This window comes from Haematobia irritans, chromosome 1 (genome assembly GCF_050003625.1).
Source record: "Haematobia irritans isolate KBUSLIRL chromosome 1, ASM5000362v1, whole genome shotgun sequence".
NCBI lineage: Eukaryota > Metazoa > Arthropoda > Insecta > Diptera > Muscidae > Haematobia > Haematobia irritans.
In genome coordinates, this window is record NC_134397.1 from 246261555 (window position 1) to 246281233 (window position 19679).

General features: G+C 39.4%; 1 protein-coding gene across 6 annotated transcripts in view; it reads right to left on the bottom strand.

The window, feature by feature from the left end:
* The window catches only part of Best1 (bestrophin 1), a 98276-nt gene that overhangs the window by 18586 nt on the left and 60011 nt on the right, over window positions 1–19679 (bottom strand). For 2 of the 6 annotated variants that reach the window (XM_075313908.1, XM_075313965.1), the window contains exons 3-7: window positions 14071–14181; window positions 13255–14011; window positions 9879–10202; window positions 3761–4379; window positions 3492–3551 (exon numbers count right to left, since the gene is read on the bottom strand). In XM_075313908.1, the coding sequence (XP_075170023.1) occupies window positions 3492–3551; window positions 3761–4379; window positions 9879–10202; window positions 13255–14011; window positions 14071–14181 (1871 nt within the window). The remainder of the gene's footprint in view (window positions 1–3491; window positions 3552–3760; window positions 4380–9878; window positions 10203–13254; window positions 14012–14070; window positions 14182–19679) is intronic. The other 4 variants (XM_075313979.1, XM_075313971.1, XM_075313983.1 and 1 more) reach the window with 3 other exon arrangements.

Here is a 19679-nt window from a genome sequence, read left to right on the forward strand (position 1 = left end):
AATGAGAATTCAAGAGTGATTGTCGAAAAACAAATGCACCCACAAAGATTGACTGTTTGGTGCGGTTTATTGGCTGGCGGAATCATCGGGCCGTATTTTTTCCAAAATGAGGCCGGTCAGGCAGTTACTGTGAATGGTGTTGGCTATCGTGAGATGATAACGAACTTTTTATGGCCCGAATTGGAAGATATGGATGTGGACGATATGTGGTTTCAGCAGGACGGTGCCACTTGCCACACAGCTAACGAAACAATGGCTCTATTGAGCAACAAATTCAATGACCGTGTTATCTCACGTAATGGCGATGTCAATTGGCCGCCAAGATCATGTGATTTGACACCGTTGGACTTTTTTCTTTGGGGTTATTTGAAAGAAAAGGTGTACATCGATAAGCCAGCAACAATTCAAGAGCTAAAGGATGAGATAATTCGGCACATTAACGGCATAGAACCTCGATTATGCCTCAGCGTCATCGAAAATTTGGACCATCGGATGAAGGTGTGTCAACGAGGTCGCGGCGCCCATTTAGCCGATATTTTTTTCCATACATAATGGAGTAATCATAATAAAATAAAATTACAATAATTTCCTAAATAGTTTGTGTTGAACTGATCTGTTTGGGAGAATATCTGTCATCAAACACCCTGTACTTCTATATATTATCAAGTAAGCCGCTACGACGAAGAGTTTTCAAAATATTATATTTGATTCATGGTGGTGGGTATTTAAGATTCGGCCCGACCGAACTTACTGCTGTATATACTTGTTATTTGGTTATTTTCGGCATATATTTTTTGTATAATTTTTTTTTTTTTCATTAAAAATCAAAAAAAAAAAAATAAAAATAAAAGTTATTGTAATTTGCGAAACCTTCTCAAAAAAACTTCCATGGAATTGCAAAAATCAAAGGGCACAGGTTCAATTCCTAGCGGGGATAAAATTAATTTTTTTATTTTTGTTACTTTTATGTTTTAACATTTTTTTTATTGATTTTCCAGAGCCGTTTTTTATTGATTTGACAGAGAAGGAATATAATCACCTCAAACATGTTTCAAGAGCAAAATGTTATTTTTGGATGGTTACCATGTAACATGTTTGTCGCAAAAATTTTATTTTCTACCCAAACATAACATGCTTTCCGAAAACAGATACATAACAGGTTGGCTGATAGGTTAGGTTAGGTTAGGTGGCAGCCCGATGTATCAGGCTCGCTTAGACTATTCAGTCCATTGTGATACCACATTGGTGAACTTCTCACTTATCACTGAGTGCTGCCCGATTCCATGTTAAGCTCAATGACAAGGGACCTCCTTTTTATAGCCGAGTCCGAACGGCGTTCCACATTGCAGTGAAACCACTTAGAGAAGCTTTGAAACCCTCAGAAACGTCACCAGCATTACTGAGGTGGGATAATCCACCGCTGAAAAACTTTTTGGTGTTTGGTCGTAGCAGGAATCGAACCCACAACCTTGTATATGCAAGGCGGGCATGCTAACCATTGCACCACGGTGGCTCCCAGGTTGGCTGATAAGTCCCCGGTCTGACACATAGATGACGTCGCTAGTATTAAATGCATATTATTTTTATATAGTACCAACCTTCAAATGGTTCGTGTCAAAATTTGACGTCTGTAAGTCAATTAGTTTGTGAGATAGAGCGTCTTTTGTGAAACAACTTTTGTTATTGTGAAAAAAATTAAAAAAAAAAAGGAATTTCGTGTTTTGATAAAATACTGTTTTCTGAAGGGGAAAAAATACGGTGGAAGCAAAAACTTGGCTTGATAATGTGTTTCCGGACTCTGCCCCAGGGAAATCAACAATAATTGATTGGTATGCAAAATTCAAGCGTGGTGAAATGAGCACGGAAGACGGTGAACGCAGTGTTTGCAGCTGTTAACTCGTAATACACCCGAGTTTTTCCGTCGATATGTGACAATGGATGAAACATGGCTCCATCACTACACTCCTGAGTCCAATCGACAGTCGGCTGAGTGGACAGCGACCGGTGAACCGTCTCCGAAGCGTGTATAGACTCAAAAGTCCGCTGGCAAAGTAATGGCCTCTGTTTTTTGGGATGCGCATGGAATAATTTTTATCGATTATCTTGAGAAGGGAAAAACCATCAACAGTGACTATTATATGGCGTTATTGGAGCGTTTGAAGGTCGAAATCACGGCAAAACGGCCCCATATGAAGAAGAAAAAAGTGTTGTTCCACCAAGACAACGCACCGTGCCACAAGTCATTGAGAACGATGGCAAAAGTTCATGAATTGGGCTTCGAATTGTTCCCCACCCACCGTATTCTCCAGATCTGGCCCCCAGATCTGGAGAATACCTCAAAAGGATGCTCGCAGGGAAAAAATTTGGCTACAATGAAGAGGTGATCGCCGAAACTGAGGCCTATTTTGAGGCAAAACCGAAGGAGCACTACAAAAATGGTATCAAAAAATTGGAAGGTCGTTATAATCGTTGTATCGCTCTTGAAGAGAACTATGTTGAATAATAAAACCGAATTTTGACAAAAAAAATGTGTTTTTCTTTGTTAGACCGGGGACTTATCAGCCAACCTGTTAATTTCCGAGAAAATTATATGGTTGCAGTGAACATGTTACATGGTTCCCATCCAAAAATAATATTTTGCTTTTGAAACAGGTTTGAGGTGATCGTATTCCTTCTCTGGATGTGTCCAAGAGGAAGTGGAGAAAAATTGATGGGGCTTAAAAAGAGATGTTTGGGGTACAACTTCCGTTGCTGAAGAAAAAGTGCCATCTACGGTGTGCAGATATACTACAGCGCTGTGAATGGACTTGAGACGTCTATACATGTCATGTCCTAGGATAGTAGTCATCAAACGTATTTAAAATAAGGTTTGATTTAAAAGGTGATTAATTTTCTAATTCTTAATGTGGCTGTGAACAATAACTCGCTTTAAAAAAAAATAAAAACAATAATAACTAATCCAATTGACCGTTATTATTTAAACTTCAACTTGACATAATCGAAGTTATGCAAAGATTTAGAGTTGCCAAGTTTGTCAAATCATATGCTCGATCTATCACTATAATTATCTATGATTACGTCACGGAAATATTACAGGACATCAACTAGAAAGAAGATTTTCAAAATTAAAATCTAGACATAACTAAAAAAATATGTGCTCTAGACAAAAATTTGAAACAAATTGATTTTGTTTATGGTTATAGTAGACACCATAGAACATCTACAGAGTTAAGAAATCTAGAGAGAAACGACACTAAAATTTTCACATCTATGCAATGTAAGTATCTATGTTTGTTTGGTTGGTTATTGGAACATCTGTATGTATGTACGCTGTAATAAGAGTTCACTAGTATTAAACAATTTAACATCATGCCAACAACAATATTTCAAACAATACAACAACAATACAAAACAAACGTATGCAACAAAGTACATTGAACAAAAATTTGTTGGTTTTGTTCTTTGTATAAGTAACCAAAATCAAATATTACCGGTTGTCAAAAACCATCTGAACTGGGGTGCAGCACCATCATTACGTCCTATCATTTGTGCTTTAGAAAATATTGAAAAGTGTTCATCGAATGTCATGTCATATCATATGCATCATACAGTACGAAGTGTGATGATCGTTATATATATATGGTACAGGAGGTTGGGGGCATCTAAACATCATCTCCGCGTTTTAATTTTGTAGTCATTGTCGTTAAAAAGTTGCCATTCTTGGATGCTATGATTAGATACCCCCGCCTAGAGTATTTACCTGTTTCACGACTGCCTCTTTCCCTTGGATGGAGTTGATCATGTAAGGATTTTGAGCTTTCACCAACCGGTGAACTTGGCACAGTGTGAGCCATACTGGGACTATCTGCTGTGGGCGCTGATGTACTTAGAAGGGCTTCTACACCACCTGGTGGAAATAGATGGGGTTCTGCCGAAGATTGTGTGCGCATGAAAATCTTATTATTCTTCAATGGAATGTCCATGGGGTCTGAGTGGGCGACAGAATCTGATCCCTGATAGAATATATCACGCACATTTGGTCGATTATGATCGGTTCCACGATGTGAAGTTATGGTTGTCTGTTCGTCGACTTCTTCAATTACTTGATCGGTAATACGCATACTGCCACCACCTGCTTTATTAGCGTTGGGCGCCAGACTGGCCGAACTAACACTACCAGGAAATTTATATTTTTGTGTTTCATCATTGGGTGTGACCGAGCCCGGACGGCCATCATCTCGACTGAGAAAACGTTTAAGAGCCGATGCGACGGTATTAACGCGTGACAATGTGCCACTAAGACTTACTAAGCTGGGTGAAGATCCGGGTCGTGTCTTACCATTACCAGCGGTGAAGTGTATACCACTAGCATCATCGGCCTATGTGATATTACAAAACAAAGGGATTTATTAGTTTAGAGTTTTTTTTGGTACACTATATTACAACCGTTCCAGAGATGCCCTATGGGTTCAGAAGAATGTGCAGAATGGTTAATTTCCGGATGCATATTTCAACCAAAGAAGTACAGTTTTTATGGTACTGTGTTAAAAAAAAAGCATGACTCCCTTCAGCGAAATCTTATTAATTAAAAAAATATATAGTGATATATATTGTTAGGATGCTAAGCTTAATCTAATGATGCATGAAATGCAATGATATGGATATGTGTATTCCTTATAAGTTTATACAAAAAAGACGTTTACGATTCATTGTCATCAACCTAAATATTTAGTTTATAACCTGAATTTCCCTGGTCAAGGTTCCGGTTGCTCGTATCAGTTCCAGAGAGCCAGCTGATTCGCCCACATTGTCCTAGTATGGAAAATTGATATTAGACAAAATTTAGACATGAGGGATGATGAGTATGATTCTTAGGTATCTAAAAAAAAATCGGGAGCTTTGAAACTCAAAGGATATGTATGCAGATCAAGGTGAGAGTAAGGCGTTTAAAATGCTCTTTTATTCTCGCATGCTGTTGTTGTAACAATGTGTTGTGTTACCATCCATTTCAGTGCTTTGGTAAATCAGCTTGTATTCGTATCAAGGAATTCTGCGACTACGATGGGAGGCGTCCAGAGTGATCTGGTTGTGATTAGCGTAGATTTGGCTGGGAAAACGAAAATATGGCGCGTATCATGTAGCCCTTGGTTGCAGATGGGACACACGCCAGCTACGCTGCTATAGATAGGAATTGAGACAATTTCACTTGCCTGATCTTGGGCCAAAATTACACGGATCTGCCGTGAAAGGTCTCTTTCCTCCGGTGCAATGAGTGGTGGCCGAACTCCGAAAGCATGATTAACATTATAACTCTCACCACTTCAGCTACAGTATCCCCATGAATCCCGTTCACATCTGCCTTGTATGTTGTGTGATCTAGAGGCACTCTTTTGTAACGCTGAATCTCGCGCTCTAGAAGAGCAATACTAGTCCTTGCATTCCTGGATGGAGGTGCTTATCCACAATCCAGGTGATACTGTTTTGACAAGATGTAATTGAGTCTATGCTCAGAGGATATGTATGTAGTTCAAGGTGAGGGGAAGGCGTTTTAAATGCTCTTTTATTCTCGCATGCTGTTGTTGTAACAATGTGTTGTGTTACCATCCATTTCAGTGCTTTGGTAAATCAGCTTGTATTCGTATCAAGGAGTTGTGCGACTACGATGGGAGGCGTCCAGAGTGATCTGGTTGTAATTCGCGTAGATTTGGTTGGGAAAACGAAAATGAGGTGCGTATCATGTAGCCCTAGGTTGCAGATGGGACACACGTCAGCTACGCTGCTATAGAAAGGAATTGAGACGATTGCACTTGCCTGCTCTTGGGCCAAAATTACCCGGATCTGCCGTGAAAGGTGTCTTTCCTCCGGTGCAATGAGTGGTGGCCGAACTCCGAAAGCATGATTAACATTATAACTCTCACCACTTCAGCTACAGTACTCCCATGAATCCTGTTCACATCTGCCTTGTATGCTGTCTGATCTAGTGGCGCTCTTTTTGTAACGCTGGATTTCGCGCTCTAGAAGAGTAATACTAGTCCTTGCATTCCTGGATGGAGGTGCCTATCCACAATCCAGGTGATACTGTTTTGACAAGATGTAATTGAGTCTATGCACAGAGAAGTTCTAGGTCTTCACATAAAGATGATCCAGGTGTGTACAGTCCCACGGAAAGCGTCATATATGTTATTCCAATGCGAATGAATTGTCTGAGGTGTCCACACTGGTGCTGCACAGTTTAACACTAAACGGCCAATTGTGCATGTAGTTAAAAATGTTTTTTGTGCGCACATTAAGTGCTGCTGCCAAGCGACTTGAGGGCCTTGGGAATCTCCTGAATTCCATTGGTTGAGTTTGAAATGGCATGCAATGTTGTGCTATGTACTTTACGGAATCCATGTAGAGGGTTGACTACTGGAAAAATCTTCACAAGGCTGTGGCGAGAGAAGCGATTCACCCTTGCTCTAGTCTTTGCCTGGCTTTAGTAGTGGAATCCCATTTTCCAGAAATTGGGTATGGTTAGGTTAGGTTAGGATAGATGGCAGCCCGATGTATCAGGCTCACTTAGACTATTCAGTCCATTGTGATACCACATTGGTGAACTTCTCTCTTATCACTGAGTGCTGCCCGATTCCCGATGTTAATCTCAATGACAAGGGACCTCCTTTTTATAGCCGAGTCCGAACGGCGTTCCACATTACAGTGAAACCACTTAGAGAAGCTTTGAAACTCGCAGAAATGTCACCAGCATAACTGAGGTGGGATAATCCACCGCTGAAAAACATTTTGGTGTTCGGTCGAAGTAGGAATTGAACCCCCGACCTTATGTATGCAAGGCGGCCATGCTAACCATTGCATCAATCTCTTATTATACATTGGGTATAATAAGTGAGTCCAAGGAAAAATTGAGTCTGATCAAATAGTCCACTCTCAGTATTGATGATTAGCATAGAAATTCCGTTGGAGCTGAGAGCGTTGGATGGTTTTGCGCCGTTGATGGCATTGGTAAGTTCAGCTGGGGTAAATTGTGCTTCCCCTTTTTGCTCTATCCCTCTCCCAGACACGCTTGTCTGCGAGTCCTGCCGCTTCTCCTGGGGAGTTGGGCCTCACGTGGGCAACTCGACCAGCGTGTATGAATGAGCGGTTGCTGCGTTGATGATATCCCGGAACACCCTCTGGACAATATGAACATGGGAGGAGGACAGGAGCTCACAGAAGCGGTCATCTATGTTTTCTCTGAAGCCGCCCCAGTCGGCGTTCAGAGGTTATGAAATCGGAGGATCGCAGACACGCTTGTCTGCGAGTCCTGTCGATTCTCATGGGGAGTTGGGCCTCACGTGGGCAACTCCACCAGCGTGTATGAATGAGCGGCTGCTGCGTTGATGATATCCCGGAACACCATTTGGACAATATGAACATGGGAGGAGGACGGGAGCTCACAGAAGCGGCCATCTATGTTTTCTCTGAAGCCGCTCCAGTCGGCGTTCAGAGTAGCCCCAGACTTGATTGCTACCTCCACACATTCCTGTAGTACTAGTGTCTGCTACAGCGAAAGATAGGTCTATACTGCACGGAACAGTGAAACAATATGAAATCCAGGCCTTCACCTCCATTCCTTGTCAGATTCTTTCGTAGTCCATTGTATCCATCACAATGGGTAAGCTGCAGATGGAATTTGGATCGTCACCACTGTGACTCTCCTCCTCACAATGGACCTATACTGGTCTAAGTGGGCAACAATATAAAACATTGATGTCACCCTCTACAACCTGTACAACCTGTGACTCTCCTCCGATTCTTAAAATCTACAATTTCACTGATCTTACCTGGGAGTTCGTGGCAAATAAATAACGAAAAAATTATGCACTTTCCGGAACTTGTGACAAGATAATCGGTGTCAGATGCTGTGGCGGGAATATTGTTGAGTGGGAGAAGTCGGTGGGGTGTTGTAGTATGATGATGTACTGCTGCTGTCTTTGGTACTGTATTCTCCCACATAGTGATAGTGACTACACTCCCGTAGCGATGTTAGGTCGGGACAGTTCCAGAAATTCAGCCACTCGAGACATTGGCTACACTTCACCGAAACCGAACGTTGGTGAATCTGGTTTCGGCAGACTGAACAGCACCATTGTCAGGGATATCTCGCTATCCCGGCTCGAACCAAAAGCAAACGACGATGGCTCCACGGAATGCACCTCCTCCAATACAAAAAGACGGAGGAAACAACACGTACACGGATGTGGCGGTCAATGACATGGGCCCATCTGGTTCTGGCCGGTGCAAAGAACCCGCCGCCGCATTCAAAGCTGTTGTTGTGCTATGTATTTTACGGACTCCATGTAGATGGTTGGCAGCTGGAAAATTCTGCATAAGGCTGGTATAGAGTAGAGGCACAAGTGTCTTGATTACTGGCGAGAGAAGGGAGATAGGTCTGTACGAATCAGCCTTGATCGTGAGTTTACCTTGCTTCAGTATTGAAATCACCCAGTCCATTTTCCAGATTCCATGAACAAATTTACGAGTCTGATCAATAACTCCCAGTATTCCCAGATGCTTCAGCATTAGCATAGAAATTTGGTCGGGCGCCTTGGAGGTTTTGCGCTGTTGATGAGATTGGATTGGGCAAATTTGGGTATGTCTCTTGCTCGGAGACCACGGATGCTCCTCCCAGGGATGCACTTCATCCAACACAAAAAGACGGACGAAACAACGCGTACACTGATGTGGCAGCCTTTAGCCAATGAGCTGGACCCATCGGCATAATCCGGTTCAGCCTTCGTGGAATTGTAAGGCTGACGTTCATTCATAATAGCCGTTAGGCTTTGCCGGTCATTTAACAAGAAATAAATTGCGGATATTTTTCCTCCGGTTATCTTTAATTGAAAACTTTTCGGTGGTAAATGCATTATGACAATTCCATTTGCTGAAAGGTTTTTATTTTTATTTGGTCGGAAATCAACTAAAAAAAATGGCTTATGGTGCTTTAATTTTCAATATTTGGAATCCAAAGCTAATTCAACTATGACCCTTTATTAATTAATCTTATGTGTGGATAATAAATCATCCGTCATATTTAATTTCATGAGTATTGTTAGTATTATTATTAATGAATAGTTTTGTTTTATATGATAACGATGAACAAATATGTACGATTTTAATATGGAATTGATATGCTTTTAAAAAGTGAATGAATGATTCGTTTGCGTGACTATTAGGAAAATTTAAAATTGCATGTTTTTTCTTCTGTCGCCCAAAACGACGAGACCGGGATTGGATTGGTTTGTAATATAGTGACACGTGAAAATAAACATCAATAAATAATATACAGGGTGGTTACAATTGTACTGTGCAGTATAGATGGTGGTTGTGGTGGTTAGAAACACCGTGCCTGGATGAAAAGATAATAGGATGGAAACAGCAGCGTGCAATTCATAGAAATTAAAGCCTTTTTTGTTTTCTTAAAGAAGAAATAATTAGAATCAAATGTTAGTTATTGTTTCAATATTGAAAATGCAGAAGAGATCTCCTACATATAGAACATAGAGTATATAAATTTCATTTCCCAGCTCCATACATTTTACCCAAATGGTTAGTTTTTGTGAGGTACCCACCCACCAGCCATTCATTTCATTTCATTCATTCATCCATTGTAGCAAACATATATGAATTTAGAATAGCTAAGGTGTACAGTAGACAAGTAGACTGAGGGTAGGTAGGTACGACTATACTATATGTAAATCAGGAAGATTAAGTATGCATATACGTAAATAGAATTTGGAAAGCACATTTAAATATGTTTTTGTTTTCTCTTGGGTTAAAAAACTCTATAGCCAATATTTTTCAAATTTGCATATTGCGATCATTGCCAATTTGATTCTAACCTCCTCTTCTTGATCGGGAAATTTATAGCTAACTGCCTGCACAGTTGGGGAACCAGGATTCGAATTTGCTTGTGTACCAACCATATCATCAATGCGCACACTCGACATTACAGTCGGCATGGCGGCAGTCTTTGAAACTTCAATTTTGGCTGTTGAAGGTTCGGGATGTTCTTCACGGAATCGCTCAGAGGCTATAGTATAGGGTAACTCATTGGGGAACACTTCATCCCAGTATTGATCTTTAAGCAAAGCCGGATGTTCGTGATGCATTTCATCCACAATTAAATAGGAAACTTGAAGATTACGATCTACCATCCAATTGACCTGAAAATCAAAAGAAGGGATTATGAAGAGAACACATTCAGAGTAAGAATATGATCAACTCAAATAGGTTTCAAGGATTTAATGGAATTTTTAGACGAGGAACATGTTACATATTTGTCGGAGGCAATGTTATTTTTTGTGATTTCGGCAGATAAAATAACATGAACGACGTGCACCTTTCTAAACGATCCGTTCATGAAAGTGAAACATATGGTATGAAACGAAGATCAGACGGTGTCAATCAGACAACGATAAAGCGTCCATGATCTGAAAACATTATGGTTACGAACTTATATAAAAAATCCGCTACCGACGGATTTGCCATAAGAGCGTCTAACGAATATTTTTAGACGTAGAATGGATACGAATTTAAAGGGTGATATGGTCAAAATTTGGTCAAGGGAAAACGCGTGTAAATCGGTGAACTCGTTTATTTAAAAAATCAAATTAAATTTCTTTTTCAAGTTCAATTAGTATAAAATTCAGGAAAAATATTCAGTTAGGCTTTCGCTTTTCCAAATCCGAATTGCCGGGCCTCACGCTTGACACCTGCCATCAGATTTTGTACAGCCACCTTGTTCACCTTCTTCGCCGCAGAAAGCCAGTTTGCCTTGAACTGCTGCTCGTCCTCAGCAGTTTTTTTGGTCTTCTTTAGGTTCCGCTTGATAATAGGCCAGTATTTCTCAATTGGGCGGAGCTCTGGCGTGTTGGGAGTGTTCTTGTCCTTGGGAACCACCTGCTCGTTGTTGGCGGCGTACCACTCCATGGCCTTTTTACCGTAATGGCAAGATGCCAAATCCGGCCAAAACAGTACTGAACAACCGTGTTTCTTCAGGAAAGGCAGCAGACGTTTATTCAAACACTCTTTCACGTAAATTTCTTGGTTGACAGTCCCGGAAGCTATGAAAATGCTGCTTTTCAAGCCACAGGTACAGATGGCTTGCCAAACCAGATATTTCTTTGCGAACTTTGACAGTTTTATGTGCTTGAAAATATCTGCTACCTTTCCCCTTCCTTTTGCTGTATAAAACTCCTGTCCCGGAAGCTGCTTGTAGTCGGCTTTGACGTAGATTTCGTCGTCCATTACCATGCAGTCAAACTTCGTCAGCATCGTCGTGTACAGCCTCCGGGATCGCGCTTTGGTCGTCGTATTTTGTTTATCATCGCGATTTGGAGTCACTACCTTCTTGTAAGTCGATAGTTCGGCTCGTTTTTTGGCTCGATGCACGGTTGTAGACGATACACCCAGCTTATTTGCGGCATCTCGGAGAGGTTAGAGTTTCGCTTGAAACTACCGGCAACTCTCTTTGTCGTCTCAGCGGCTTCCGGTTTTCGATTTCCCCCCGATCCAGACTTCCTGGCTGTCGACAAACGTTCCCCAAACACTTTAATTACATTTGTAACGGTTGATTTGGCAACTTTTAGCGATTTTGCTAGCTTTGCGTGCGAGTAGCTCGGATTTTCGCGATGCGCGAGCAAAATTTTGATACGCTGCTGTTCTTGCTTGGACGGCATTTTGACAACTGAAGAGTGAATTCCAAAATCAAAATAGGAGCAACATTCTACACATACACACCTTCAAAATGAGGGGTGTTCAGGTTTTTTTAAATGCAAAATTGAAAGAAATATGTCAAGTTTATATTGACCAAATTTTGACCGTATCACCCTTTATAAAAAAAATTCCCTACCGTGGCTCGAACCTAGAATGTCTGCTCCATACATGTTAACAGTCGCCTTAGCACACCGAACCTAGATTGTGTGCTCCATACGCGTCGACAGTCACCTTAGAACATTGCACCACCGACGGAGTTACCATAAGAGCGTCTAACGAATATTTTTAGACGTAGAATGGATACGAATTTATAAAAAAAATCCGGTGCCGTGACTCGAACCTGGATTCTCTGCTCCCCACGTGTTAACAGTCGCCTTAGCAGATTGTCTGCTCCACACGCGTTAACAGTCACACATTGCACCACCGACGGATTTGCGTCTAACGAATATTTTTAGACGTAGAATGGATACGAATTTATAAAAAAAAAATCCCCTACCGTGACTCGAACCTTGCACCACCGACGGATTTAAGAGCGTCTAACGAATATTTTTAGACGTAGAATGGATATGAATTTATAAAAAAATCCGCTACCGTGACTCGAACCTAGATTGTCTGCTCCATAAGCGTTAACAGTCGCCTTAGCACACCGAACCTAGATTGTCTGCTCCATACGCGTCAACAGTCGCCTTAGAACATTGCACCACAGACGGATTTACCATAAGAGCGTCTAACGAATATTTTTAGACGAATTTAAACGAATTAAAAAAAAAAAAAAAAAAACGCTGTCGTGACTCGAACCTGGGTTGTCTGCTCCCCACGCGTTAACAGTCGCCTTATCACATTGTCTGCTCCACACGCGTTAACAGTCGCCTTAGCACATTGCACCACCGACGGATTTGCGTCTAACGAATATTTTTAGACGTAGAATGGATACGAATTTAAAAAAAAAAAAATCCGCTACCGTGACTCGAACCTAGTTTGTCTGCTCCATACGCGTTAACAGTCGCCTTAGCACATCGAACCTAGATTGTATGCCCCATACGGATTTGCCATAAAAGCTTCTAACGAATATTTTTAGACGTAGAATGGATACGAATTTAAAAAAAAAAATCCGCTACCGTGACTCGAACCTAGTTTGTCTGCTCCATACGCGTTAACAGTCGCCTTAGCACACTACAACTCCGACGTATTCGCCATAAGAGCGTCTAACGTATATTTTCTGACTTTTCAGGACCAAAGAAAAACGGAAACCGTCCTTGAAATCGTTAACGTCCGTCGACGAGACCGTAAACATTCCATGAACATAATTCTTCATGAACGTTTCTGTTTAATTTGTTACCATCCGTTCACGATTTTGGAACATAATTGTTTCTATTAGTGGAAAGAAAATAATATTTTGGCGACAAACATGTTCCATGCTCCCCTTTATCATTATGCTCCTGAAACATCTCTAAGGTGATCATATTCGTTTTCTGCATGGAAATTTCCTCATTTACTTACCTCAAAATCATCATCATCTTCACCAAAAGGATTTATCAGTGACTCGGCCACTTTCAACCAACCCATATAGAAAAAGAATTGCAATGTAGTGAATACGGGAAAATATAAATCCACCTTATTTGGAGCATTGGTATTGGGTACAACTTTATTATCGGTCCATTGTTGACCCATTACTGAACACAGAAAATATGAATATACAGCCAGGGTTACCACTTGTGTATAAACCAAAGGAACACTGATAGTATCGTATGAAATTAGTAAACCACATTGTCCTCGAAATTTATTCAATTCATCAATAATGGTTTTCACGGCAAAATCATCTCTTATGCGACCCTCTTTGCGAGCCCTGGTCACAATACTCGCTGCCCATACAATGGGTAGCCAATGTTTTGAATGACGTGGAAATCCCTTATTCATACTCTCTATAATATCTTTTTCGTTCTCATTCAAGAGACCAGCTTCCACAAAATTCGATAGGTTTGGGAAACGTTTTTTGACGCGAGGCGATATATTTGTCATGACCATGGTCAAACAAAGGCATACATAACGCATTATGGTACGACGTACCATACGTCCACGTTCATCTTGGCCATGTATATTGGCACTAACGAACACCGCTATGGGATCTGGCCATGGTATACTAGTGTATTGATTCCACCATCTTGTCATCACTATGGATACATAGAAACCCAAGACAAATGACAAGGGTATGAGATCACTGTAATTGTAACAATACTGTACTACAATTTCGAATGTCCTGAAAATAAACGAACCAAATTATTTGAATTCTTTAGGGATGTTAGCCGTAGTACTTACACTCTTTGCTGGTCATTCAGTGCATATCGATATACTATACTTAGCAAGTAATAAAGAAAAAGAAAAGCTAACAGGTCCAACCATACTAGCTTGTATATACTACCACGCCACCTGAAATAGAAAAGCGGTGATATGTTATTAGGACATGTCCTCAAACATATTGTTAACCTAATGAAATTATTAAAGGTAGTGTATTACAATCATCTGACAACAGCTTATTACTGGAAAATACCATCTTATCTAAAATACAAAATAGGGTTTCCACATATTAAAAAAATTATAGTTAAACAAGAAATTAAAATCTTCTTTTCTGTGACAACTCTAACCGAACAGTTTATAGTATTAAGATTTAATCCTTCTCCCGGGGATTAGTTCCCTGCTGTTCGGACACACATATGTTAGTGGGATGTTCGAACATCACACAACTTCTTGGTATTCCCTGTCAAAAGATGACTTCGCTGTTTTGGCTACTAATCATCCCAAAAGGGATGCCGTTGATTTACAGGATTCCCTCATATGCGTCATGCATACTATCCGTACGAAATGTCTGTGTCTGGGAAAAAATCTTACAGTCTGGTCAAACGCTAAGAATGGTTGGCGATAAGTAAAAATATGTAATCGATTGCGTTAATAAGCTGCAGTGTGAATTATGTCGTCGAATATAAATTATGGCGCGGTCAACATCTGGGTTATCTCGCAATAAGATAAACACAGATAAATTGAAATTTTAAACGGCGCTTTAAGCTTTGTACCTCTGAATAGCTCATAATGCGCCGTTCAGACTATAAGTTTATCCTGACGGAATGTCTGTGTTTGTAAAGAATCACACAGTGAGACCAATCGCTACGAATTGTCGGCGATGACTAAATAATCGATCACATTAACAAGCAGCAGTACCGATTATGCTGTCGAGCATAACTTATAGTGTGGTCAACATCATGGATACGTCTCGAAATGTTGGACACGGGCATTATTGACCGAATTCACTTATAGTCTGAACGGCTCATAAAGTGTAAGTAGACTTTGGGGACACATGAGTAATGGGCTGTTCGGCCAATAAGGCGTAAGCAAACTTTGGGTACATAGGATTAATGGGCTGTTCGGTTGTGCAATCCATATAAGACGCTAGCGTAACTGATTTGTATACTAACAAATTCAATAGATATGCAATTGGGTGATATGATTCCCTCTAACGTTATCAATCGAATATGGGTATAAGGGTAGCAGACTTTGGGGACCTGTGAGTAAAGGCAGGTACTATGTTCATTCTTGCGAAAAATTTTTATAGAAACCATTATTTCGCACACAGAAAGCGGTGTTTATTTAGGTAACAGAGAGCGCTATTTAACAGGGAGCGATATTTAATTATGTTGGTGCTTGCTGCTTTGCTATTACAAAATTAACATTTTATTTTTCCTTGGGTGATACGGTCAAAATTTGGTCAATATAAACTTGACGTATTTCTTTCAATTTTGCATTTAAAAAACCTGAACATCCCTCATTTTGAAGGTGTGTGTGTGTAGAATGTTGTTCCTATTTTGATTTTGGAATTCACTCTTCAGTTGTCAAAATGCCGTCCAAGCAAGAAGAGCAGTGTATCAAAATTTTGCTCGCGCATCGCGAAAATCCGAGCTACTCGCACGCAAACCTGGCCAAATCGCTAAAAGTTGCCAAATCAACCGTTACAAATGTAATTAAAGTGTTTGGGGAGCGTTTGTCGACAGCCAGGAAGTCTGGATCGGGGGGAAATCGAAAACCGGAAGCCGCTGAGACGACAAAGAGAGTTGTCGGTAGTTTCAAGCGAAACCCTAACCTCTCTCTCCGAGATGCCGCAAATAAGCTGGGTGTATCGTCTACAACCGTGCATCGAGCCAAAAAACGAGCCGGACTATCGACTTACAAGAAGGCAGTGACTCCAAATCGCGATGATAAACAAAATACGACGGCCAAAGCGCTATCCCGGAGGCTGTACACAACGATGCTGACGAAGTTTGACTGCGTGGTAATGGATGACGAAACCTACGTCAAAGCCGACTACAAGCAGCTTCCGGGACAGGAGTTTTATACGGCAAAAGGAAGGGGAAAGGTAGCAGATATTTTCAAGCACATAAAACTGTCAAAGTTCGCAAAGAAATATCTGGTTTGGCAAGCCATCTGTACATGTGGCAGCATTTTCATAGCTTCCGGGACTGTCAACCAAGAAATTTACGTGAAAGAGTGTTTGAATAAACGTCTGCTGCCTTTCCTGAAGAGACACGGTTGTTCCGTACTGTTTTGGCCGGATTTGGCATCTTGCCATTACGGTAAAAAGGCCATGGAGTGGTACGCCGCCAACAACGTGCAGGTGGTTCCCAAGGACAAGAACCCTCCCAACACGCCAGATTGAGAAATACTTGGTTATTGTCAAGCGGAACCTAAAGAAGACCAAAAAAACTGCTAAGGACGAGCAGCAGTTCAAGGCAAACTGGCTTTCTGCGGCGAAGAAGGTGGACAAGGTGGCTGTACAAAATCTGATGGCAGGTGTCAAGCGTGAGGCCCGGCAATTCGGAATTGGAAAAGCGAAAGCCTAACTGAATATTTTTCCTAAATTTTATACTAATTGAACTTGAAAAAGAAATTTAATTTGATTTTTTAAATAAACGAGTTCACCGATTTACACGCGTTTTCCCTTGACCAAATTTTGACCGTATCACCCTTTCGTATCCATTCTACGTCTAAAAATATTCGTTAGAGGCTCTTATGGCAAATCCGTCGGTAGCGGATTTTTTATATAAATTCGTAACCATAATGTTTTCAGATCATAGACGCTTTATCGTTGTCTGATTGACACCGTCTGATCTTCGTTTCACACCATATGTTTTATTTTCATGAACGGATCGTTTAGAAAGGTGCACGTCGTTCATGTTATTTTATCTGCCGAAATCACAAAAAATAACATTGCCTCCGACAAATATGTAACATGTTCCTCGTCTAAAAATTCCATTAAATCCTTGAAACCTATTTGAGTTGATCATATTCTTACTCTGAATGTGTTCTCTTCATAATCCCTTCTTTTGATTTTCAGGTCAATTGGATGGTAGATCGTAATCTTCAAGTTTCCTATTTAATTGTGGATGAAATGCATCACGAACATCCGGCTTTGCTTAAAGATCAATACTGGGATGAAGTGTTCCCCAATGAGTTACCCTATACTATAGCCTCTGAGCGATTCCGTGAAGAACATCCCGAACCTTCAACAGCCAAAATTGAAGTTTCAAAGACTGCCGCCATGCCGACTGTAATGTCGAGTGTGCGCATTGATGATATGGTTGGTACACAAGCAAATTCGAATCCTGGTTCCCCAACTGTGCAGGCAGTTAGCTATAAATTTCCCGATCAAGAAGAGGAGGTTAGAATCAAATTGGCAATGATCGCAATATGCAAATTTGAAAAATATTGGCTATAGAGTTTTTTAACCCAAGAGAAAACAAAAACATATTTAAATGTGCTTTCTAAATTCTATTTTCGTATATGCATACTTACGAGCAGCAGTTCAAGGCAAACTGGCTTTCTGCGGCGAAGAAGGTGGACAAGGTGGCTGTACAAAATCTGATGGCTGGTGTCAAGCGTGAGGCCCGGCAATTCGTATTTGGAAAAGCGAAAGCCTAACTGAATATTTTTCCTGAATTTTGTACTAATTGAACTTGAAAAAGAAATTTAATTTGAATTTTTAAATAAACGATTTCACCGATTTACACGCGTTTTCCCTTGACCAAATTTTGACCGTATCACCCTTTATGGTATATATTTTACAAATCAGTGATGTACCCAGATGACGGGCCCACACTTCGACCTAAGTCCTTACGAAATAATTTCACAATAGTACAAAATTGCTTAGAAAACAAAGTAAATTGTAAAGTCGATCTTGGAATAGATATTTTTTTATTTTGAAGATTCTCTTTAAGCCCCCTTTAAGCATGTAGAAGTAAATAATTTCAAATAAACCATAACTCAAAACATGATTTATTATAGTGACCAGATTTCCAAAATTCCACAAAACAAAAATCCCCGAATATGTGGAAATTGCCCACCAAATCCCCAAGTCCCCAACTCATAAATGTTGTCCCCATCCACAAAAAAAATATCGCCGATTTGAGTAAAAATCCCGAATACTGGCAACACTGGCTGTTATTGCTTTTGGTGTTGTGATTTGGTCGGTTGTGATTTCGACTGCGGGAATGGCGGTTGTAAATTTCGAATGAGGGAAACAACTTCAATGGCGATATAGCCGACATTGAAGCTATTTGTATCGGCAATCCTTATTTTCTGTTCCACTTTAGGCGGTGATTGTGCGTGAATTGTTGGATGGTACTTAGTAGTCTTCTGTACTCTTGATGGCACTTTTCAATACTTTTTTCAATACTTTTTCAAACCGGTCAGTACCGTAGTACCCCCGCGAATGATTTAGTACCTTTTGTGTAGACATTTTTGAGTCGATATCAGATTTATGGTACAATAGCTTTGACAAAATATTTTAATATTGTGAGAATGTCTTTATCAACCTAATTTGCTAATAATCTTTTACAAATATGGCAAAGTTCATCCGAGAAGAAAATCTCGATTTTTTAAAAGCCATAGTCAAAAACACGATTTCATTGAATTTCACGAATGTTTTAGTCGAAAAAAGCATGCGAATCTATATTATCGATTTTTTATTTCGGTAGAAAATTTTGTCAATATTTTATTTCTATATAAAATTTTTGCAAAATTTTATTTCTAAAGGAAATTTTTGCAAAATTTTATTTCAATTGAAAATTTTGTAAATATTTTATTTCTATAGGAAATTTTTGCAAGAAAAAAAATGCAAAATTTTATTTCTATACATTTTTTTTTCAAAATTTTATTTATATAGAATATTTTGTCAAAATCTTATTTATATAGAAAATTTTCTCAAAATTTTAGTTTTACAGAATTTTTTTTCAAAATTTTATTTCTATAGAAAATTTTGTGAAAATTTTATTTCTACAGAAAATTTTGTGAAAATTTTATTTCTATAGAAAATTTTTCTTTAAAATTTAGTCTAAAGGAGCTCTTGACAATAATCATCTTCCAGTGTTGAAATTTAGTAAAAAGTACCTTTTCGCCCAAAAAAATACCTTTTTTGTACTTTCTTAAAAATTGTATTTTCCTTCCCTGGTAGGAACACACAAAAAAAAATTTCTGATGCAGTCACCAAATTAATTGATCCAATAAAATTTTTAATTGAAATGTCTTTAATCACAGAAATGATAGTATCAATTAAAAAATTAATTGATACAATTAAAAAATTAATTGATCCAATTAAAAAAATAATTTATACTATTAATTTTTCTGATTGATTTTTGTTTCAATTAAAAAAATTGTTGAATCAATAAAATTTTTAACTGAATATTTTTTAAAACTCAATTAAGACTTTAATTGGAAAAAATTTTCGTGAAATTTTTTTCTGTGAAGGAAGTGAGAGTGTTAGGGAAATTTAATTATTTCTTTAATTTGTCTGTTTTTATTTTATTCACTTTAAAACATTTTGATTAAGTTAGTCTTTACAGTTATTTGTTCTTATTCCAGCTTTATCTTATTTCATTTTGTTC